General features: G+C 41.7%; 1 protein-coding gene across 1 annotated transcript in view; it reads right to left on the reverse strand.

The window, feature by feature from the left end:
* The window catches only part of LOC124552264 (probable cytochrome P450 304a1), a 44,484-nt gene that overhangs the window by 18,508 nt on the left and 1,503 nt on the right, over positions 1-24,473 (reverse strand). The window contains exons 2-4 of the mRNA XM_047126544.1: positions 9,549-9,797; positions 5,362-5,525; positions 22-315 (exon numbers count right to left, since the gene is read on the reverse strand). Coding sequence (XP_046982500.1) covers positions 22-315; positions 5,362-5,525; positions 9,549-9,797 — 707 coding nt within the window. The remainder of the gene's footprint in view (positions 1-21; positions 316-5,361; positions 5,526-9,548; positions 9,798-24,473) is intronic.

Consider the following 24,473-nt stretch of genomic DNA (forward strand, 5'->3'; position numbering starts at 1 on the left):
AACAGGTACACCGGTACTCACACGGAAGTAACCCAGGATCTTCTCGGCAGACTCGACCGTGTCCCAGTAGCCGGACATCTTGGGGGCGATGCTGCTGAGTGTGGGATGCATCGTGAGGAAACCACCCGTGGCGTCCCCAGCCCTGGCTGCCTGCAGGCCTGCCAGCCCAAGATGGCGGCACGTCCCGTCAGCGGATCGTGGCAGCCGGCTGCCAGCCACCACTGGCATGAAGCCGTTGATGAAGCCGGGGAACAGCGCGTCGGGCAGCAGCACACGCCGGCAGCCTTCTCCGTATGATGACGGTTGCATCACAGCCTGTCGAAACGTCACCAGTTACTTTCTGCCCTTCCGCTGTACAGTGCTACATGCTTAATCCTCCATGTTTCATTGTACACAGCAGTGTTAGGTGAGAGATTGACCCCTCCATGATCTAAATGAAATCTACAAGTGTGAACTGTAAATATATAGCGAATAAATCAACCTGATCTGAATGTTGCTCTAGAAAGGCAAGTGTGTCCAAAAAAATCACTACCTCATAGCTAATGGTCTCCCAGTTTCATTATTCAAGGGTTTCTGGAGGAAAACATATTGAGATGGGCTAGTAACATTCTAACCATCCTCCAGCATACTGCTTCAGCTTGTCACAGCTGCTCACTTGTGTATGTACCTCATTAAGGTATGACAGCAAGTAATCTCAGTAAATTATTATGGTTTCATTCCTTTGAAATTCACCCTTATCAAAGAATAGCTTTAAACTGAACAGCAGTTACTCTGTTTGCAACTTTTAATTACCCTATGCTACGCAATAGCTCTTCACTGCTTGACATATTGCCCTGTCATTAGCTGCCTAACAGTCTCCTCAAGAAATTTGAGTGTCTGGCTGTGGAGGTAACTATTATATTACACTGTAGAACATCTGTAAATGAATCAAGAACAATGTGTTTAATTACTAATCTCTAGTTAACAATTATATTAAGGGCAAATGTAGCTGAATTTAAACGTTTTAGGATATACACTATACAGACTTCCAGTTGCCAGTTTTCATTCACACCCCACTAAAGAGTTCATACCTACTCTCCCTGTCCAAGCTCGGCATTATTTTATTTTCTATGCTTACAGAGTGTTCATTTACGCAAAATAGGTTGGTAGTTTTTGTGAATTTCCGGACAGTTTTTGTTGGATGTATCTTTTTGATAACGCTGATATCAACTATGAAAAGAATTAGTATCACCTCTAGATCTGACATAAAATAGGGTCTCATACCTACAGAGATAAGAAACACTAGCAACAACATTGAACCCTATGGAACAGTCATTGTAGCTTCTCACAGTGTTGATAGTGTGGTGACCCTCTGAAAATTTCCTGAATATTTTTACCTCACTTCTATATAGCAAAATCCTGTATGAAGGTAATGATGGCTTTATTTCCAACTCTGCCTTCACTGGTGTGTAGTCTGTCTGTACTATGACACCACCACCAAGTTCTCTCAACTGACATGGCAGACACAATGAGGAACATTTCCAACCACTGAAGTTTCGAAAAAGACCAGACCATAGCTTTCTCACACCAGCTGACCCAGCTAATGACGGTTCAAAAGAGGTGCTAACCAAAACAAAAAGATTTGTATCTCAACAGGACCGAAAATGTACAATATTAGAGAAACTAAACAATACACAAAACTGAATACTCTTAGAATGGCACATTTTCCACGTATGTGTGTTTCTTCTGCATTGGGAAATGTGATTGTTACACAATAGCAATTAAGGATGCTAACAAATTATTTGAGCGGCAAGAGAGACAATCAGAGCTGGATAGTCAGATATAAGGACAATCTCAGACAAAATTTTGCAGACCTCTGAGAGAGAGAGAGAGCACCTTAGATGCAGATAAATTTGTAAATGTACATGAAGATGTAAATGTACATGTAGCTGTGTGTGACACTTTGGTCCTAAGCCTCGTATGAGACACTTCCAATTCTGCTAGGAGGTTGCTCAAGACTTTGTTCTGTGTACAAGCAGTGACTGCCACCCACAGCTATTGCTAGTTGTTGGCAGAATCTAATGCAGCTACTGAATGCATACTTGGCAAACGTTTCCGGACCCTGCACCCCAGTAAAGATCTGTCTGCCAATAGTCTGCATGCCTTGAAGTAAAGTGACACCTAGGAGGGTGGTCCTGAGATTTCCAGTAATATAATGGTCTTACCGCTCTTTTCATTTTAATTTTAGTTTGTGAAATTGGTGTGTAAATGCTGTGTTTTGTGAAGAGAGGCTGCTGTGATTTTTAACCACAGTCCAAAAGTAGGTAAATTCGATGCTACTAAGATAGTCTTAACATAAAAATTCCTGGCGGATTAAAACTGGGTGCCACACTACGAGTGTAACTCGGGACTTTTGCCTTCTGCAGGCAAGTGCTCTATTAACTGAGCCACCCAATGATGACTCACAGCGAGTCTTGAAGGTACAGACAAGATACAGGCGGAAATAAAGCCCTGAGGGCGACAGGAGGTGTCATGCTTTTGCAACTCAGTTGGTGGAGCACTTCCCACTTGAGGCAAAGGTCCTGAGTTAGAGTCTCGATCTGGCACATAGCTTTAAATTCACAAGAAGTTTCTTATCAGTACACACACCACTGCAGAGTGAAAAATTCATTCTGCAGGTGTAATATATTTTCAGAACATTTATTAGTCGCCCATAGCACTCTTATTTGTTTTTGATTGATAAATGAAAAACTTATATGCTTCAGTAATGGTGTTCTATAATTACTAAAGTTTTTTTCATTTGACATTAATCTTGAATACTCCCATTTTTACTTGATTAGTTATTTAAAAAACGTTATTTCTTTCAAGAAATTGTGATCCTACTACTGAACATTGTGTATCATGACAGCTATAAAATTCAAATGGATCTGTATGGAAAAGTATGTAACCAGCAACCCTGAGACTTATACAGTGGACTGTTCCATCTCACATGCCCACAGGCATGCAGCACATTGGAAAATGGGCACATGGGATCAGCTGACCTGCAGACTGTGGGCTCAGCCAGCTGGGCAGTACTGCACTGACCGAAAGCATGCGGATGGGGATGGCTAGTTGCCTTGCAAGTGCAGAGTGAGTGCAATTTGGGCTGCCTGGAAAGTGGCCTATACTAGCTCCTTCTGTCAGCAAGGAAGATAGGGGGGGAGGGGGAAACGCTCAGGAGTTCCTCTGCACTAAGCGGCAGTGTTGGACCAGCCAGTTATGTGCAATGTACAAGCAATAAGCAGCTCTGTTACGAACATTTTGTACTTGCACGCTAAAGAGCACATGGAATTTTTTGAAACTGATTTTCTTACGACTGTTTCCGAGAAGTGTGACACACTGCACCATAAAACTGATATCTGGGTACTTACTTTCAAACCACCTCAGTATGAACAAAATCGAAGAGGACAGAGCACCCCATGAGGCCTTCTCATAAGGTCTGGACTTTTTGTGAACATTCAAACTAACCATCATCACCAGTTAGCAGCCACAGGCTGGGTCTGTTCAGAACATAAGCCTCACTATGTAGTCCCATTTCTCCACCATCTTAATGTACGCACTCTGTACAGACTTCATTACTTCTTTTCAAAACATTCCTTCACATCTTTCAGCTGTACACTCCTTTGTCATTTCGTGTATGTACTTGGGAATAAAAAAAATGGTTCAAATGGCTCTGGGAGCTATGGGACTCAACATCTGAGGTCATCAGTCCCCTAGAACTTAGAACTACTTAATCCTAACTAACCTAAGGACATCACGCACATCCATGCCCGAGGCAGGATTCGAACCTGCGACCGTAGCAGTTGCGCGGATCCGGACTGAAGCGCCTAGAACCGCCCGGCCACCGTGGCCAGCACTTGGGAATCCATTTTCTTTAAGTATACATACCTCATTACTCTTGATATTTCTATCCTGCTCTGCAAGGGTGCCTCCTTCATTATTTCCCATACCACTTCTTTACTCACCCTGTCTCTCCTTTTCAATGTTACATTACTTCTGAGGAGCTTCATTTCACATGCCTGTTATCTACTTACTTCTCTTTTCTCCATTATCCTTGTTTCAGATGCACAATTCAGTATTGCAATATAGTAACTTCTATACATCGCTTCTTTGCTTTTTTCTAGGACACCTTTCTTCCAAGCCACGCTCCTAAAATTTTGCAGCAGTGCTTCTGCCTGTCTGCCACTTTCACTCATCTGTCTCTCATTTCCTCCATTTTCCTCTGTCACACTTCCCAAGTAACTCACACTTTCCATCTTCATCAATTGTTCAATTGCAAGCGTTTCTACCTTTTTTTCTAGTTGAAATCTCACATTTGGTCGCATTAAATTTTATTCCATACTGTCTCACAGTTTCCTCCCCAGCATGCAGCAGTTCTTGAATGTCTTCCTCCTTGTTTCTGCAGATTATCCAGTCATTTGCAAACACCATTGCTTTCATCTTTTCTTCTCCAGTTTTTTCTGTCACCTTATCATTACCTCATTCAAGGCCACAATGAAGAGGAGAGGTGACAATGCATTGCCCTATTTCGCAAATCGCGTTCCCTGGAACCAATCGATCCTCTCGTTCCTCACTACCACAAAAACTCAGACTTCCACAGTACATCTCCTCCATTATGCTTGTAGTCTCTTGTTCGACTTCTTTTTCCAGTGCTTCTCAGACCTTTCTTCTACAGACAGTATCAAATGCCTTTTCTATACCGAGAAAGGCCATCATGAAGTCTTCCTCAAATTCATAGTGGTGCTCCTGGATCTCCCTCATTGCAAATATGAGGTCAACAGTTGGCCTCACAGATCTGAAACCATGCCTTTCCTCCCTCAATTTGTTCCTGACCCTTGTTTAGATTCTGCTCTCCAGGATCTTTTCATATACCTTGGTATAGTGTGGTATCAATGTGACTCCCCTGTAGTTTCTACAGTCCCTACTGCTTCCTTTCTTCAATAGACAGCCAACTAGTGCCATCTTACAATCATATGAAGTCTTCTTATTTCATCACACCACCCTCATCATACAATAGAGCCACTGTTTCCCAACCTCCCATGCCGCCTTCACCATTTAGACACTTATTTCTTCCATACCCAATGCCTTTCCTCTTTCGTCTTGTACAAAGCCATTTCTATTTCTTTCCACGCCAGCTCCTTCTCTCCTCCTCTACTTCTACCTCCTTTTGTGTTATCCTCATCTCCCAGGCCATTCGAACCAGTAATAAAGATAACTGTTGTACAGTCATTCCTGGGCTATTATGCTATAACAGTTGATGTGCCTTTTCCCTGTACCTCTCCCCTGCTGCCAGATCGTTCTTAACCCTACAGTGCAGTGAGGCAGGACAAGTAGGGTATCCACCTTGTCTCCGGTGCCACAGCGGATGAGCTCCACCAGCTCCCTCATCTCGGACTCTATCTCCGCTTCCAGCCGGTCAGAGCGCCGCCCGAAGCCGAAGTCTCGCAGGTACCTCAGCATGAAGCGGCGCTGCTCCATCGCCTCCTCGCCCTCCAGGAAGTTGATACCTGCACATTGGAGAGGTCATCAGTCATCCAATGAGAAAAATTTAACTATTAATTTAATTCATTTACGATTAAGATTTAATGGAAGAGTTATGAATCAATTAGGACTGTGCTGAAGACTTGCACTGGAATATGGTCTCGCTGATATGCAAGGACAGAATCCCTTTATAGTACTCCTTCACAGCAGCATAAAATATCAGCACTGTGGGTCGCCACATAAATATTATTTTGGCCATTACTCTAAATACTTGAATAATATCCTAAATATCTGATCAGAAAACATGACTTCGCAATTATTAACAACAATTAGTGATCTGTGGTTCACCAAAAGTAACTAAAACAAATTACATTTTACCTTTGATTTTTTCCATATGATGCACAATTGTTTAACATGCCTAAGACTAGCTCCTCAGTCCACTGGAACTGAGCAGTCAGCGCAGCTGACTGGAATGCAGTGTACCAGGATCGATTCTCAGTATTGCCAGGAACTTTTCGTCGTGAAATCGACTGTGGAGGTACTCGACAGATTACCATCGGTTCCAAGGTCAAGAAATCTGACAATCTGCACGAGAGCGATGTGCTGATCACATTCCCCTCCATACCACACTTGATGACGCTTCTACCCACTTTGTGCCACTCCGAGTAGAGCTCTCAAACTTTTCCTTCCTTCAAACTGATTGTTCACTTAATGCCTCTAGTCTCTTCCCACACACTGCGCTCATCATCCACCCCACATGCCTGTGTACGACAGTACACTTCTTGCTTTTTACCCTTTTGGTTTTTTGTGTCAGGATCATCCATAAAACCGAGCTCCTGTTGATCATTTGTTTACCTTCTACTCCTCTGCTGTGCTAGGTCTTCCCAGGTGGATTTCCTGACATAGCTATTTTACAGATGCAATGTCAAGTGAGCAGGATCTCTTAATCTGTAATGACAGCAATCTCTGCTACGGCTGTAATAAGAACCCATATATAATTTCCATGCATGTCTTGAATCTATGTAATCCTTTTCTTTCACTCACGCCATTATGAAAATTATAAAAGGAAAATCCATTTCTAGTCAGATCTCCATTTTGCTGTTCTGTCTGAGAGAGCTAGTAAGAACACATGTACGTATTGGCGCCCACATACGCCATATTGTGATACATAAGCTGCATCATGAACTACTAACAACAAGTAATAATTATTTTTTGATTTATCTTATGTGCGTCAGTTAACTATTACTACATTTCATCTTTTTGACTTGATGGTTAGGAAGTGGAAGTGCTCTTGTAATGTATGGGATTTAAATGTCTATCTAATGCTGCAACAAATCAAGATGTGGAACACTCGTTTCTTTTTAGCATATTTACCCAGCTACAACTTTCTGAATCTTTCCAAGGATTACATTTATTATAACTCACAATGAATTTATTCATACTTCAATTTATAAATCGTCAGGTAGAAGCAGTAAACATTTACCATATACTACAACTGCTGCCCAAGGGCAGGAACTGTTGCGAGTTTTAGAAAATAAGTTGAAATGTAACTCAGTCCTACATTCAAATATAATATGCTATTCTGTGAAATAATTTGTGATTATCACTGCTGTACTTTTGGTTTCATGAAAAATATTTTTCGATGTGCTGAACAAATGATGTCTGCCAAAAAAGTAATCAAACTGTATACAGATCTGCCAAAGTAAAAAACTGTATGCAAGAGAAGAAAACTTCTGGTGATGGAACCTTAATGCAAACTGGAAAAATTTTACTTAGTCCTATGCTATAGTGTTTGCTACAAAGTTACTTTGTAGATTTAGGCAGTTTCATTGTACAATAATTATGATTATGCCCAAGATGACAGTTGTGCAGTGGCACAGGGTCCGTGCAGACCATTTCATTTAAACATTGTAACGATAGGATGGCCATTAGAATAACGAACAACATTATGCTGTATCACAACTGGCAAGTACTGCTTATGTGGGCAATATTCTGGTCATTATAATTTTGTATAATGTCTCTGCTTTTAGCGTGGGCTCCGCTAAACTGTTCAAAAGAGTATGTGAAAACGTAAAATACCAACTTTATCCTTCAGTATCGGCAGGGTTCTGTAAACAGTGCGCGCCACATTTCATAATACAAAATTACATGCCTGAGTGCCTCTTAAATTCGGAAATGCAGCAGCAGACCTTACATTCCCAGCTGATGATTGTTTAGTGGTGGACTGTATATTAGACATGAAATTCATTTGGGAAAGGGATACAAAGATCGACCTCTCTATTGGCAATTACAACTATTTATTCGATGGTGAAGTAACTGTTAACTATCATAAATTTTATTGAAACATGAAAGTAAACTTAATTAGTAGTGAGAGCGACTATATGAATAAACAGGAGACTGACTTGCTTGCCATTTCTTGCATGAAGAAGCACATTAAGGATACAGTAACCAAGTCTACATATCTGAGCATGAGTCAGCAGTCTAATGGAACAAGAATTTTCTTTAGTGATTCAAATGTTTTCAAAGAAAATTACGAATACGACCTTGATATCAACCTACACATGACTTACTGTCACATTTCTTACTCCATTGCCTGGGCAAAGACGCCATGGAAATTCGTAGAAAGCTGGATTGGAATATAATCGAACCATCCAGGAGCCCTTTTTGCAGCCTGATACTTTCGGTGGCGAAACTTGTGGGAAATGTTAGACTTATTTCAGATTCCAGACATAGCACAAAAGTCGTTGTTCCTGTCTGGACTAGACCAGAACTTTTAGAAGAAGAGATTAGAAAATTCCATGGTGTTAAATTTCTAACAAGCATTGATCTCAGTTCCTCCTACTTGCAGATCACTCTAGCTGAGGAATCATGGAAAATACAGCTTTTATTTATGCGGTTAGAGCCTATCAGTTTAAGGTGTTGCCATTCAGCCTGAACATTAGTGTGAATATGCAAGAAAATCGATGTCTAACAAGATCTCCATTTTGCTGTCTTCTGTCTGAGAGAGCTAGCAAGGATTCATGTATGTGCCCATATATGCCATGCTGTAATACATAATGATAAAAACCCTCTGTTTGGGTGATGAGCTAGTAGAAACTAAAAAATATTGTTTCATTTATCTTACCTGATTCAACTAATTATTGTTTTTATCTTTCTGATTTCCTGGTTGGAAGTATATTATAAATGTGTGAGATTTTTGTGTCCATCTGACACCACAACAAATTGAGACTAGAATGCTCATTATTTCTTAGTATATTCTCGATCCTGCAGCCTTGTTGTTATCACAACTTACAATAACTTTATTCATAGTTCTCTATATAAGTCGTCAGTAAGTACACATAAATTTTTTCACACATCACAAGGAAACAATAAAACTTGCTCCTGAAAATGAAAAGTAACACCTTGCACCCAGCAACCCATGTCCGTTTGGCATTAACAAATAGTTCCCAGAGAACCGACAGCTCCATAACTACTCCAGATTTTGGATAGGGATCATAGAAAACATCACTGTGGGTGAGTTTAGTTTGCTGTGTCCAGTGTTTGCTACTGTCTCGTATGTGAGTGCATCAGCAAGCCTACACTCCAGCCCCATCATGCTACTGTACAATACACATCTCTTTAACTGGGGACTATTCCCAATGGAGGTATTTTTCTCCCTGATAGTTGAAAGGGTTCAATTATGTTATTTATCTAAGTCATTTAGATTATATTTCAACTATTTAACAATGTTGCTTGCATCATTTACAAATTGAGGTATTTTAGACCCATCTTAATGTAATGAACAGTTTTTTAGAAGTTTTATCAATAAAATTTGTGGTCTGCAAAAAGAACACTGTGGTAGCCGCACTTCAAAGGGGTCCAACAGATTTATACTTCATAATGCTAAATTTTAGTAGGAAATTCTACATGTTTTTATTGTCTTGTGTGGATAATTCGCGCAATAACTCATCGTAATAGATACTGGCGTGTGAACAGTAGTCTATTAGATGAATTACTTAAGAATACTATTACAGACCAGAGAAGGTACTGTGAGTTAAATCTACACTTACCAAGTTCCTTGTGTGGCATCCTGTGCTTGATGGCGATGTTGGATATCCGGCCCTGCAGAGCGGGGTTGTTCAAGGCCTCCTTGGCGGCCTCGTAGTCGCTGATGACCACCACGGGAAGAGGTCCAAAGTAGAAGCCCACCAGTTTGGACTTGTAGCGGCGCGTGAAGGCGTGCATCACTTTGTATGGGAACTTGTAGTTCTCCAGAAGCAGCTGGATGTAGCTACCCCATATTGGTATTCTAGGTGGACCTGCAAGATTGAATACTATGTATTACATATGTGTAGCAAAATACTGCGACACTCAGATGAACTGCACTACAATAACATTTTTGTCTTCACCACAGTTCTTATAGGTTTCTTTACGGCTTGTGCATTTCGGTATCATGCCATTTTCAAAGGATCAAATATATGACTCATCGTCTTATGGATCAACAAATCGAATTTCTCAATAAAAACTGCAGTCAAGCAAACAGTTATTGCAGCCCATCGTCCTATAAAGCATTTATTCAACGTGTCTCCAAGATGGACTGCCCTGAAGTATTCCTGTCTGACAGATAGGACTTTCATGAGCGATGGATAGATGGATGGATGAATGTATGTGACCAGTGAATGGCCCCTGCAGGAATTCCTGATAATTAGTATATATTGAGACACTTCATTAGTAAAACATCGTTTATTTATTTATTTACCTGATCAATGAGCTTTAGGAGACGTTTTCATGGAGACAGTTATAATGAGCCCACATAACGTTGTGGTATCATTCGAATATTTGAAATGAAAAAAATAAAACATATATTAAGACAAAGTACACATAACAATGGATCCACAGGGCCCGAAATGCATCGTGTAGTTAATAAAACACGAAAAAGTTGTGACTGAAGGCATTGTTAATTCATACCTCCAATATACAACATGGTCAAAACAGCAACATCGTCCAGATATTGTGATAAATTTTAGATGGACTGACTAAGAAAGTTTAGTTTCCTATTTGATATCTACCGATTACCTCTTACAGACTTTCGTATCAGGCATCTTTTTGTAAGGTGTTATTGGCTACTGCATAGCAGCCTCTTATTTATTCATGAATTAATGGCATGTGAAGTTGCAAAATAAAACCATTAAAGAGTGAAGTGAATATGCAGATACAGTGATAGTAATTCATGGTAGTGTATCAATGACTCAGAAAAAGTCACAGATGTAGAACACTTTGGCGAAAATAACCACTGTGGATGCTCCAAATTTAAATCAAACGAAACCGAGTTGACTATTGTTTACATCTTTTAGTTAGTCAAGATTAAGAACATTGGATAAACGAAAATCACAAGTGTTATGCAAATTTTTAAAGAATAATTAGCACACTCATTATGTACAGCAGGAAGTTGTTATTACATTAAAATATCAGCTTTCCCGTTCCATCCCTGGTTGCTGTCTTTGTTAAGAAATGCAGTGGTACAAGAACAGAATTTAAAGGCACACTTATTTTAGACAACATTGCAGTATAGGACTGAGGTGACTTTAAAATATACTCGAACCGCTTACGCTGATTTCCTTACACTTATCAACTAGCGTGGCAGGGACTCATGTTTGTAGATTAACTTCTCCATTCACAAAGACAATCGTGAACGAAATTAAAATTTTGAAGTTCTGAAAACTGCAAAGAAAGACAAACTGGAGACTTCATTTACTATCACTTAACAAATTTACTATAGGTTTGGAAAACAGAGCTATTAATCTAATAGTTTACTTAAAAGGATTATAAATTGGGGAAGTAGTCTGTGTATTAACTATTTCTGAGCACCAGTTAAATGAAGCAATAGCAGTATTAAATGTTGAGGATTGTCAATTAGCAGCTCCCACTGCAGAAGGAATATTATGTAAGAAGGATCTGCCATGTATGTGAGAAACATTCCTAAATTCAAAACAACACGGCTATTTGGAGAATAAAAATACTAAAGGAGAGGCATGTAAAAACATACTGCTGAAAAGCACACTTACAATTACTACACCTGGTGGATCCCCAATATGAAAAATTAGAAGCTTTCTGAGAGATACAAATCCTGTCATAGCATCAGTGAGACAACAAACCAGAAAATTATATTTTGTGGTTATTTCATTAACCGTTTCTCTTGATGACTTCAGATATAAAAAAGCTTAACTGTTACATTATCACTTGTAATATTCTCCACTAGAATTGTGTAGGAGGAGACCGTCATAATTAATATTCTTATAGATGAACTTAGCTGAACTTCTTCCAGTTTTAAGCAGGCACTGCTCATGTACTCAGCCACAAATGTGAAGCATCACTTTCTCAAGGTAATTTCCCTAACAGATTAAAACACGCTCTTTTTCAAGTAAGGATTTATGAAAGATGTTAATTATTAGCGATCTGATTCACTTACTTATTCTCAAAACCTTCCGAAAAAATAATTTTCTTATAAGTGGTAGACCGTAACTCAAAATACAAAAGTCAAAACGAAGGATCTTGTTAGATCTCCCATCGAGATTTTTTGAATTTCTACTGGCGTTGTACGGGGTTCAATGTTCTGTTGTATACACAAGAGACCTTTGACATCACAGCAACAAACGAAAAACAATGCTATTTATTGATGAATCAAGGATCATAACATTGGCAATAAGGGTGTAACAACAGAAGAAAGAATACATGAAGTACGCGTTATGAATAAAGGTCTGTTAGCACACTATATGTTGGTTTCTATTCACCAGTATGTACATCAGAACTGACAGACTTTTATTCATAAAGTAAATATTTTTCACCGGCACTGTGGTATAAGTGAAACCGCTGGAGATTGGTTAAAACGTTAATGACGCACACAGAAAAACACTGCATTATTCTTCACGATTCCTGCAATGAGCAAAACTTGAGTTGAAATCACATATTATTATAACTGTGTAACTGATGATTTTGGCGTTGAAACCAATTTGCGTACTTCCAGTCATTAGCATTACTTTTGATAATTGTATGTAGCATTATGATATTAGCCAGGCAGTATTCATTGTACAAGCATATTCTATAGGGAACCTGTCTGCTGTTGTCCTCAGCCTTCATGTAAGTTACTGTTAAAAAAAATAAGGCAAAAGAACGAAAGCCCACCAGCCATTTACTCTTGTATGATGTCTGTTGTGGGGAATCAGGCATTCTTTGAAAACAAAGGCAGAGTACATAAATGTAAGACTAGACGTATAAGCCGATTTCTCAGTCCACATCTTAATCTTAATCTTTCAAAGAATAGAGCAAATGCATGTAGACATAAAAATTAGTTGACCGATTACCTCGTGAATTTCAGGTGATGACAGACAATGGAAAGAGTTTTAAAAACATATCGAAATCATACTAGTGGATGTATCCTTATACTGTATAGGTGAATTTGTGAATATGTAGTGTTTGTAGGCGATTGGTTTAATTTTAATAAAGTGTTACTATAGATTAAAGTGGAACACACGTAGCCATAATAGCACTGAGAATATGTAAGTTAATTGTTACCTACCAAATAAGAGTTACCGAACTGAATGTTCCCTCATGTGTGAGGTTTGTACGAACCAAAGTAGCTCTTCTTAACGTCAAGTTTCCGTAGCGCCACACTTCAAATGCCGTCTTTTCCACTTTTCCAGTACTGTTAATAGTCCATACTTTATTCCCATACGTGGTTACAATGTACGCGAATACCATCAGAAAATACTTTCTGGCAATTGAATTGTATTTCCGACACTTCTCTTTGTCAGAAGTAAACTTCTTTTGCTACACTCCTGGAAATTGCAATAAGAACACCGTGAATTCATTGTCCCAGGAAGGGGAAACTTTATTGACACATTCCTGGGGTCAGATACATCACATGATCACACTGACAGAACCACAGGCACATAGACACAGGCAACAGAGCATGCACAATGTCGGCACTAGTACAGTGTATATCCACCTTTCGCAGCAATGCAGGCTGCTATTCTCCCATGGAGACGATCGTAGAGATGCTGGATGTAGTCCTGTGGAACGGCTTGCCATGCCATTTCCACCTGGCGCCTCAGTTGGACCAGCGTTCGTGCTGGACGTGCAGACCGCGTGAGACGACGCTTCATCCAGTCCCAAACATGCTCAATGGGGGACAGATCCGGAGATCTTGCTGGCCAGGGTAGTTCACTTACACCTTCTAGAGCACGTTGGGTGGCACGGGATACATGCGGACGTGCATTGTCCTGTTGGAACAGCAAGTTCCCTTGCCGGTCTAGGAATGGTAGAACGATGGGTTCGATGACGGTTTGGATGTACCGTGCACTATTCAGTGTCCCCTCGACGGTCACCAGTGGTGTACGGCCAGTGTAGGAGATCGCTCCCCACACCATGATGCCAGGTGTTGGCCCTGTGTGCCTCGGTCGTATGCAGTCCTGATTGTGGCGCTCACCTGCACGGCGCCAAACACGCATACGACCGTCATTGGCACCAAGGCAGAAGCGACTCTCATCGCTGAAGACGACACGTCTCCATTCGTCCCTCCATTCACGCCTGTCGCGACACCACTGGAGGCGGGCTGCACGATGTTGGGGCGTGAGCGGAAGACGGCCTAACGGTGTGCGGGACCGTAGCCCAGCTTCATGGAGACGGTTGCGAATGGTCCTCGCCGATACCCCAGGAGCAACAGTGTCCCTAATTTGCTGGGAAGTGGCGGTGCGGTCCCCTACGGCACTGCGTAGGATCCTACGGTCTTGGCGTGCATCCGTGCGTCGCTGCGGTCCGGTCCCAGGTCGACGGGCACGTGCACTTTCCGCCGACCACTGGCGACAACATCGATGTACTGTGGAGACCTCACGCCCCACGTGTTGAGCAATTCGGCCTTACGTCCACCCGGCCTCCCGCATGCCCACTATACGCCCTCGCTCAAAGTCGGTCAACTGCACATACGGTTCACGTCCACGCTGTCGCGGCATGCTACCAGTGTTAAAGACTGCGATGGAGCTCCGTATGCCACGGCAAACTGGCTGACACTGACGGCGGCGGTGCACAAATGCTGCGCAGCTAGCGCCATTCGACGGCCAACACCGCGGTTCCTGGTGTGTCCGCTGTGCCGTGCGTGTGATCATTGCTTGTACAGCCCTCTCGCAGTGTCCGGAGCAAGTATGGTGGGTCTGACACACCGGTGTCAATGTGTTCTTTTTTCCATTTCCAGGAGTGTATTTTCTGTGAACATTTTGTATTCTCCTGATTCATGTAGCTGTTGGTTTATTTGCTGGTCAGATATCAAATTTAGTGTACTGCTTTTAGCGTCTCATTTCCTAATCTAAGTTCCCCAACATTATCTGGGCGAATTTGCCTACACTCCATTACCTTTGTTTAACCTATATTGATGTCCATCTTCCAGCCTGTTTCTGAGATACTTCTTCTGGACAAGACATTACAACCGAACACATAAAGGGAGTGTTAGTACCGGTTACTGGCCAGCTATGAATACTAAGTGACGAAAACAGACGTGCCTGGACCATTACCGCTGCTGCATTACTACAGGATATAGCAGAACAGAGAAACATCGAAAATACAACGAAAACTTCATAAGATTTTTTGTACTAAGTATGCCGTTTTATTTTATGAAAATTAAAACAATTGCGGCACAAAAAGGTAGAAAGTACAATCACAGCCAAAAGAGGTCGACATTATCGACTTTCAGATGTCGTACATGAACGGTGGTAACAGACTCCCTTCTCAGAGTTGATAAACAAGTTGTAGCTCGACAATTTAGATATTGAAAACTGAAGTGTCTACATATTAACAAGGTATGAAATCACCATGAAACTGAATTTTTTTCCGTTATTTTTAATCCAATTGTGTGAAATTTTTGTTTTTGCAAAATAAACTTTTGTTCACAAGAGACATGATCTATTCCGCTTAACTAATCTTTCACGTCATTTGCTGTCATTAGGAATTGTGCCTCACATGATTCATGAAACACGCATATGGATACCAAGTCACAATAAACCAGCGTTTTTCCATAATGATAAACAAGATTTTTTTAAATTTTTAAGTACAATATAAATGTCGTGTAACTAGGGCCTCCCGTCGGGTAGACCGTTCGTCGGGTGCAAGTCTTTCGATTTGACGCCACTTCGGCGACTTGCGCGTCGATGGGGCTGAAATGATGATGATGGCAACACAACACCCAGTCCCTGAGCGGAGAAAATCTTCGACCCAGCCGGGAATCGAATTCGGGTCCTTAGGACTGACATTCTGTCTTGCTGACCACTTCCACTTTTTTTAAGGTACCGGGAGCGGACGTTTTTAGTGTTAGAGACTAATCAACGCAGAAGAAATTCCAATTTTTATATTTATTAATTTATTTCGGTTTCCTTAAGGGGTAGCAACACTACAGAATTTTCGAACAAGCAATTTCTTTATTGGCTTAAAATATGCTTTGAACCTTCTAAAATATGTTGCAAAAATTCTAATCCCTGAAAAAAAAGTGTTATATGGAACTCCAAGCCGCTCCTAAAGCGCCTCAGATGACCCAAAACGACCGACCTATGCCAACTCGAGACCCCCTGTAGTGTCTGGGTTTAGTTAGAAGCATTTCAGAACAATAATACGTTAGCTTGGCGTCATCAAGGATCAGTGCGTGTACGAAAAAGACAACTCTTTCGCTTCTAATCCTGATACTTGAGTGCAGTATTTTCTAATGACAGTTTATTTGTGATCTTATAGTACACAGTTTTGTCTTTCAAGTAAGAGCGAGTGGTGAGTAAGTGTACCCGGACAGAAAACGTGCGAACGTATTGTATGCCACGCGGCGTCGAAGAAGTATGTCATCAAAGCGTCCGAAGAGTACATATGAGGTCGAGATAAGTTCAGAATGACTCAGTGCCTCCGCTACGAAATTGAAAGACGGTGACAAGAGTTTTGATGTGCATTACGCATTGAGCTATAGGATTATAAATGTTCTTGCTGTTTTCTCTGTTATTTCTCAACACGTGAACTGCAAAAACTGCAGTGCAGACATCACGTTGCAAGAAGAAGTCTTCGAGACTTGGGCTCCACGATTTTATTTCTTGTCCAAACTGGCCACAAGTTGTACCTAGTAGTAAGTTTATACGGAACGCATATGAAATCAACCGTCGAATCGTCCAAGCAATGCGCCTACCTGGAGTAGGGCTAACGGAATTCTAACGTTTTGTTCACTCATGGAACTGCCTCGACCGGTATTTCAACCGTTCTGTGATAAACTACTGGATATGTTTTCGCTCGGAACGGTAACAGTTCGACAAGCCAGTCCTGGAATAGCGTATTAACACTAAGAGTTTTCTAAAAGTAGAATTTCTTCATCTTTTCATGTCTATAACACATTTCAAAACTTCAAACCCGTTTTTCTCGCAGTACGATTTTTCGAAACGACACATAGTACAGGGTTATTACAAATGATTGAAGCGATTTCACAGCTCTACAATAACTTTATTATTTGAGATATTTTCACAGTGCTTTGTACACACATACAAAAACGGAAAAAAGTTTTTTTAGGCATTCACAAATGTTCGATATGTGCCCCTTTAGTGATTCGGCAGTCATCAAGCCGATAATCAAGTTCCTCCCACACTCGGCGCAGCATGTCCCCATCAATGAGTTCGAAAGCATCGTTGATGCGAGCCCGCAGTTCTGGCATGTTTCTTGGTAGAGGAGGTTTAAACACTGAATCTTTCACATCACTATGCGTGAAACTTGCCCACACACGTTCAACCGTTTCTTCGCTCACTGCAGGCCGACCCGTTGATTTCCCCTTACAGAGGCATCCAGAAGCTTTAAACTGTGCATACCGTCGCCGAATGGAGTTAGCAGTTGGTGTCGTTGCACTGTTATGACTGACTGATGTGAGTGCATTTCAAGCACGACATACGCTTTCTCGGCTCCTGTCGCCATTTTGTCTCACTGCGCTCTCGAGCGCTCTGGCGGCAGAAACCTGAAGTGCGGCTTCAGCCGAACAAAACTTTATGAGTTTTTCTACGTATTTGTAGCGTGTCGTGACCATATGTCAATGAATGGAGCTACAGTGAATTTATGAAGTCGCTTCAATCATTTGTAATAGCCCTGTATAACTCCAACAATGTTTAATCTTTTTAATTGAAAATTTAACCACAGCTTTGAAATAACATAACCACGTAGGGGGTTTCCGATTAGATAAATTTAAACAATATTTTTTACCAAATGACTGTCCGTTTTTTGGTGGAAATAGAATGACTTTATTCAAACACTACACAAAAATAAATATTTCTAAAATCCCCTGTGTGGTTCACTAGCTACACTCATGTAGATTACATAGATATTTTTCTTCCGTTTTCCAGATTCAAAGTGGCACCAGCTACAGTGTGTGGTGCAGATCGCCTCAAACTCAATAAGATAATCTGTAATATTTTCCGACAAACTATTTTGTGATAAAAAAAGAAGTGCTTTTCTTAGGCCGTCACAGTGGTGTTACCCCTTAGGTATATGTTAAATGGGATATACTCTTTGAGCTTCTGTAGGTAGCCGGGATAAAATACAAGGAGCGAATGTATACCTACTACTTGTACGGAACTTGAACTGTAGTTATAACAATGATAGACATGGTAGGAAAGTGGTAGTTGAGAAAAAGTGAGATAGGGTTGTAGCTTAGCCCTGATGTTATTAATACAATGAGGAAGCTGTTAAGGAAACCAACGGTAAGGGTGGAAAGGGGATTAAACGACATGGAGAAGAAATAAAAAAAACTTCAAGTCCTGCCTATGACACTCTAATTGTTTCTGAGACGGCAATAGACTTGGATGAGCAGTAGAAGCGAATAGGCAGTATCTTGTAATGGTGTTACAGGATGAACGTTGCCTGAGGAAGACAATGGTAACGCGATGCAGTGGAATTTAGTCAAGTGGTTCTGTGGAAACGAGATTAGGAAATGAGGCTTCAAAGTTCTGCTATTTGGACAGCAAAATGGCTGCTGGTGTTCAAAGTAGGGACGATGTAAAGTGCAGGCTGCCAGTAGCAAGAAAATGATTTTTGAAAGGGACGAATTTGTTAGCATCGAGTGTCTGCAGTTTAGTTTTGTACGGAACTGAAACGTGAACGATAAACAGGTCAGACAAGAAGGCAGTAGCAGCTTTCGAAATGTTGTGCCACCAAAGAATTATAATGGTTAGACAGGTACTTTCAATAATTAATGAGCGGGTACAGAATTGGATGGGGAAGAAAGAAATTTATGGCGCGGCGTAAGAGAAGGGGTCGATTAATGGTGTAACACATTTTGTGTGCTGTCGATCTTTTCATTTTATAATCAGATCGGCAGCCAACGCCCAAAATTCGACGGGCTAGGATAGAGAAATGCAATTAATATTTTTACACTACGGGTTAGAGATTAAGACTCGTAATTGGAATGATAACCTTCTCTATACTATCCGGCACACTGACACAGAATTAACCTCGTCCAACTGGCAATGTTTGATTACAAGCTAAAATTTTGTAATGTGGTTAAAACTACGTAATAATTCAATACTGATAGACACCGAAGCAATTATGTGCGCAGTGATTCATAATCTAATCTCTTATTGGCCATGCCTCGCAAATAACCTGCACTGATCCACAAACTAATCTCTTATAGAGCGCAGTTCGTAAATATTCTCCAGGGTTACCAGAACACTGAAATTCAAGGAATACATAATTTACGAAAATTCGAATTACAAAAATGATTTATCCTTTATGATATTGGTATGTCACTACAAAGCACAGGTGACAGAGATGCAACAGAACTTCCTTTCCAGCACCCTTGCTGGATTGGGGATTAATTGAAGTAAGTAACAATTACATTGCATCGTAGATAACATTTTCAAAACACAATTGATTCGCCTTGATGTTAATACCAACGTTCCATCTATATTTTTGTACTATTAAAATAACTGAAGAGCTCAAAAGGTCACCACTTTAAGAAAAGTAGCTTAAAATCATAGAGTTGTCGAAATGGTTCAAAATTTTTCTTTCTAGTCAAACAATGTGTACTGTTAACAAAGGAAATCATATAAGGGGCGTCCAAAAAGTTTCCGCTCGAAGGCCGCACACCCCGTAATCGGTACGCCAATGAGGCAAAATCACCGTGAGCATTGAGGCAATAATCCCACAGATGCACCAGATTGAAGATACCCGGTTCGTAAAAACCGTGTCCTGTTGTGTGAAGAATTTCGTAACAGCTTGCTGCACATCCTCGTCGACCCTTCGAGACCTTTTTTAAGGGATCGAAGTCGTGATACTCCCGTGGGGAGAGATCAGGGCTACAGGGCAGGTAATCGAGTGTCTCGCGCTTGAACTGTCGTAACTTCTACGTAACATTTGCGATACTGGGAAGTGTGTTATCACGAGGCAGCAGCAACCCTTGTCGCAAATTTTCCACGGTGATTTTCGACAGACATGCTGCCTCATACATATTCTTCATTCTCCGATGAATATCTGCCGATGTTTGTCGATCGGTAGCAAAGAAATGAATAACAGCGCGTCTATTCCGTGTGGATGCATTTGGCAATAACGTCGCCATAGTAAACGTTTCCTCATTTGCGGCACACGCGTCGTTAAGACACGAATGTTACCTACATGTCGGTGCTTATACAGGGCTATTACAAATGATTGAAGCGATTTCATAAATTCACTGTAGCTCCATTCATTGACATATGGTCACGACACACTACAGATACGTAGAAAAACTCATAAAAGTTTGACTTTTATCCATTGTGGATAACCTTTTCATAAAAGTTTTGTTCGGCTGAAGCCGCACTTCAGGTTTCTGCCGCCAGAGCGCTCGAGAGCGCAGTGAGACAAAATGGCGACAGGAGCCGAGAAAGCGTATGCCGTGCTTGAAATGCACTCACATCAGTCAGTCATAACAGTGCAACGACACTTCAGGACATAGTTCAACAAAGATCCACCAACTGCTAACTCCATTCGGCGATGGTATGCGCAGTTTAAAGCTTCTGGATGCCTCTGTAAGGGGAAATCAACGGGTCGGCCTGCAGTGAGCGAAGAAACGGTTGAACGCGTGCGGGGAAGTTTCACGCGTAGCCCGCGGAAGTCGACGAACAAAGCAAGCAGGGAGCTAAACGTACCACAGCCGACGGTTTGGAAAATCTTACGGAAAAGGCTAAAGCAGAAGCATTTCTTAAACAGGAGATTGGAAAACCGATGGATCGGTCGTGGTGGAGATCATGATCAGCAATTCCTGTCGTAGCCTCCACGCTCTCCCGACTTAACCCCATGCGATTTCTTTCTATGGGGTTATGTGAAAGATTCAGTGTTTAAACCTCCTCTACCAAGAAACGTGCCAGAACTGCGAGCTCACATCAACGATGCTTTCGAACTCATTGATGGGGACATGCTGCGCTGAGTGTGGAAGGAACTTGATTATCGGCTTGATGTCTGCCGAATCACTAAAGGGGCACATATCGAACATTTGTGAATGCCTCAAAAAACTTTTTAAGTTTTTGTATGTGTGTGCAAAGCATTGTGAAAATATCTCAAATAATAAAGTTATTGTAGAGCTGTGAAATCGCTTCAATCATTTGTAATAACCCTGTATATCCGCATCGTAGTTGTACTACTTTGCATATTTGCTGGGGCAACGCCTCCAAACGCAAAGTTTTGGATCGCCCACCCCTTATAAAGACATATTTTCATAACCAAGATTCTACAAGTTGTACAACTTTGCTTCCGCCGTTTGCCGATAGGTGGCGACAACGGTAAGCAGCGGTCGAAAGAAACAGATCACAGACGTCAGGCAGTTAGCTTGGACCTCGGTCAACGTAACCTCATTCAAACATCAGCCTATTTGTGTCTCCATCATAAAGTTTTTCTTGATTGAAAATGTAAGTTTACGAGCCTAATTCTCGTCATTTGCGTGAGGTGTTACTGTTTTGTTTCAATATGAAGAAAACAGCGGCTGAGTCTCATCGAATGCTCTCAGGTACGTATGGTAAGGACACTATGAGTGAAAGAACGTCTCGTGCGTGGTTTCAACGCCTCAAGAACGGTGATTTTAACGTCGTAGACCGGCGTAGTGGTGAAAGAGAGAATGTTTTCGAAGGTGCAGAATTGGAGACATTGCTGACTGAAGACTCGGCTCAAACTCCAGAAGAATAGGCACGATTAGTAGGAGTGACACAGCAAGCCATTTCCAAACGTCTCAAGGCTTTGGGCATGATTAAGAAAAAAGGATCTTGGGTCCCGTGTGAGCTGGAACTAAGAGACGTTGAACGGCGTTTGTGAACAGTTGCTTCAGAGGCATAAACGGAAGGGATTTCTTCAGCGTATTGTGACAGGGGACGAAAAATTGGTTCAGTACGATAACCCTAAACGCTAAGAACCATGGGTATCTCCCGGCTAAGATTCGACGTCGACGGCCATACCGAATATTCACGGCTCCAAGATCATGCTCTGGATTTGGTGGGACCAGCTCGGTGTCCTGTACTATGAGGTGTTAAAGCCAAGTGAAACAATCACAGGTGCTCGTTGTCAAACGCAATTAATGCGTTTGAGGAGAGCATTAAAAGACAAACTGCCGCAATACAGCGAGAGGCGCGATAAACTGATTTTGGAGCACCACAACGATAGACCCCACGTTGCAAAAGAGGTCAAAACGTACTTGGAAACATTAAAATCGTAAGTCCTACCCCACCCGCCGTATTCTCCAGGCATTGCTCCCTCTTACTGTCACCTGTTTAGATCAATCGCACATGGCCTGGCTGACCAACACTTCCGATCTCATGAAGAAGTCACAAATTGGATCGATTCGTGGATCGCTTCAAAAGATGAAGAATTTTTAGGAGGCGGGATTCGTATACTGCCCGAAAGATGGGAGAAAGTAGTGGCCAGCAATGGAAAATACAGGGTGATTCAAAAAGAATACCACAACTTTAGGAATTTAAAACTCTGCAACGACAAAAGGCAGAGCTAAGCACTATCTGTCGGCGAATTAAGTGAGCTATAAAGTTTCATTTAGTTGTACATTTGTTTGTTTGAGGCGCTGTTGACTAGGCGTCAGCGTCAGTTGATGCTAAGATGGCGACCGGTCAACAGAAAGCTTTTTGTGTTATTGAGTACGGCAGAAGTGAATCGACGACAGTTGTTCAGCGTGCATTTCGAACGAAGTATGGTGTTAAACCTACTGATAGGTGGTGTATTAAACGCTGGTATAAACAGTTTACAGAGAACGGGTGTTTGTGCAAAGGGAAAAGTTCTGGACGGCCGAGAACGAGTGATGAAAATGTAGCACGCATCCAGCAAGCATTTGTTCGCAGCCCAGGAAAATCGACTCGCAGAGCTAGCAGAGAGCTGCAAATTCCACAATCAACTGTATGGAGAGTCCTACGAAAAAGGTTAGTTATGAAACCTGAACGTCAGCTACCCGAGGCGATGGATCGGCCGCCAGGCAGCCCGTGACAGAGCACTTCATCACTGGCCTCCAAGAAGCCCTGATCTTACCCCCTGCGATTTTTTCTTAAGGGGGTATGTTAAGGATATGGTGTTTCGGCCACCTCTCCCAGCCACCATTGATGATTTGAAACGAGAAATAACAGCAGCTATCCAAACTGTTACGCCTGGTATGCTACAGAGAGTGTGGAACGAGTTGGAGTATCGGGTTGATATTGCTCGTATGTCTGGAGGGGCCATATTGAACATCTCTGAACTAGTTTTTGAGTGAAAAAAAAACCTTTTTAAATACTCTTTGTAATGATGTATAACAGAAGGTTATATTATGTTTCTTTCATTAAATACACATTTTTAAAGTTGTGGTATTCTTTTTGAATCACCCTGTACTTTGAATGATACATATGCAACTAATTTGTTTCATTAAAGCCTCAAATGTTGGGGAAAAAACGGCGGAAGCAACGTTGTACACCTTGTATATAAAAGTATTTAATTTATTTAAAAGACCCACGAATATCTGTTCTATTTTTATCTCCAATATTGTTCTTTGATAAACACCTGTGTGTAAGAAACTAACTTTTTGAGAGATCATCTGATATCGAAGTTTTGCACGGACATAAACTTTTCTTAGGAATAACTGATTTGCAATGTGTACACTTTTGAGTACAGATGTGTATATATATATATATATATATATATATATATATATATGAGCCGTGTATCGACTCGTGCTACACCTTGTATTTTGATTGCATTGGTTTTCCTTTTCTTCCCCTGACATGTTTGTTTGATATGTTGTCTGTCATTAAGTGGCTGCTTGGTTGTCTTTTACCTCTGCTATCGATATCTGCGTTTGCTTCCGGGAAACTGCTATGGAGGATGTGAGGTCTTTGACTGGTTGTAACCTCGTGTGGTGGAGCGGAAGTAGGGGGTGGCGCGCAGAGAGTGTGGTGGACACGAGAGGGCTGTGTGGCTCTCCAGCGCGAAGCAGGCGTGGTCGGTTGTACCGAGTCGCCACGTGATCTGTGTCGGTTGTGTGTAACAAGCGGGTCGAGTTGACGCAAGAGCTCCCCGAGGGGTGGTTGTATACAGAATCGCCCCACGAGTAGTTGCTGTTCATTTCGCCTCGGTGGGACGTTAACAAGCTTCTTTAAGTCCTTCGTTTCAACACTGGAGTTTAAAAGGAGACACCTAACACGAGGGAGCGGTCACTACCCGTCAACGTTGCAGAGAAGACGTGAACTCCGGTGACAGAGCGTGTTGTCGCGTGACCGTGGCGTGTTGGGTACGCTGGTGACGCGTGCGCGGTCGGATGTGTGGGTCGTTGCCATCGGAGGTCGTGTACTGCCTGTTCGAGCATAATTGCAAGTTAAGTTCGTGGAAGGTTTAATCATTAAGTAATAAGTCTGCGTAACCAGTGTCTCTTCTGCCTTGTGGCCTCCGGCGACCGGGTTTCCTGTCCCCGCCACCGGTGTAATTGAAGACAGTGGTCTTTCCTCCTCCTC

This window comes from Schistocerca americana, chromosome 10 (genome assembly GCF_021461395.2).
Source record: "Schistocerca americana isolate TAMUIC-IGC-003095 chromosome 10, iqSchAmer2.1, whole genome shotgun sequence".
Classification (NCBI taxonomy): domain Eukaryota; kingdom Metazoa; phylum Arthropoda; class Insecta; order Orthoptera; family Acrididae; genus Schistocerca; species Schistocerca americana.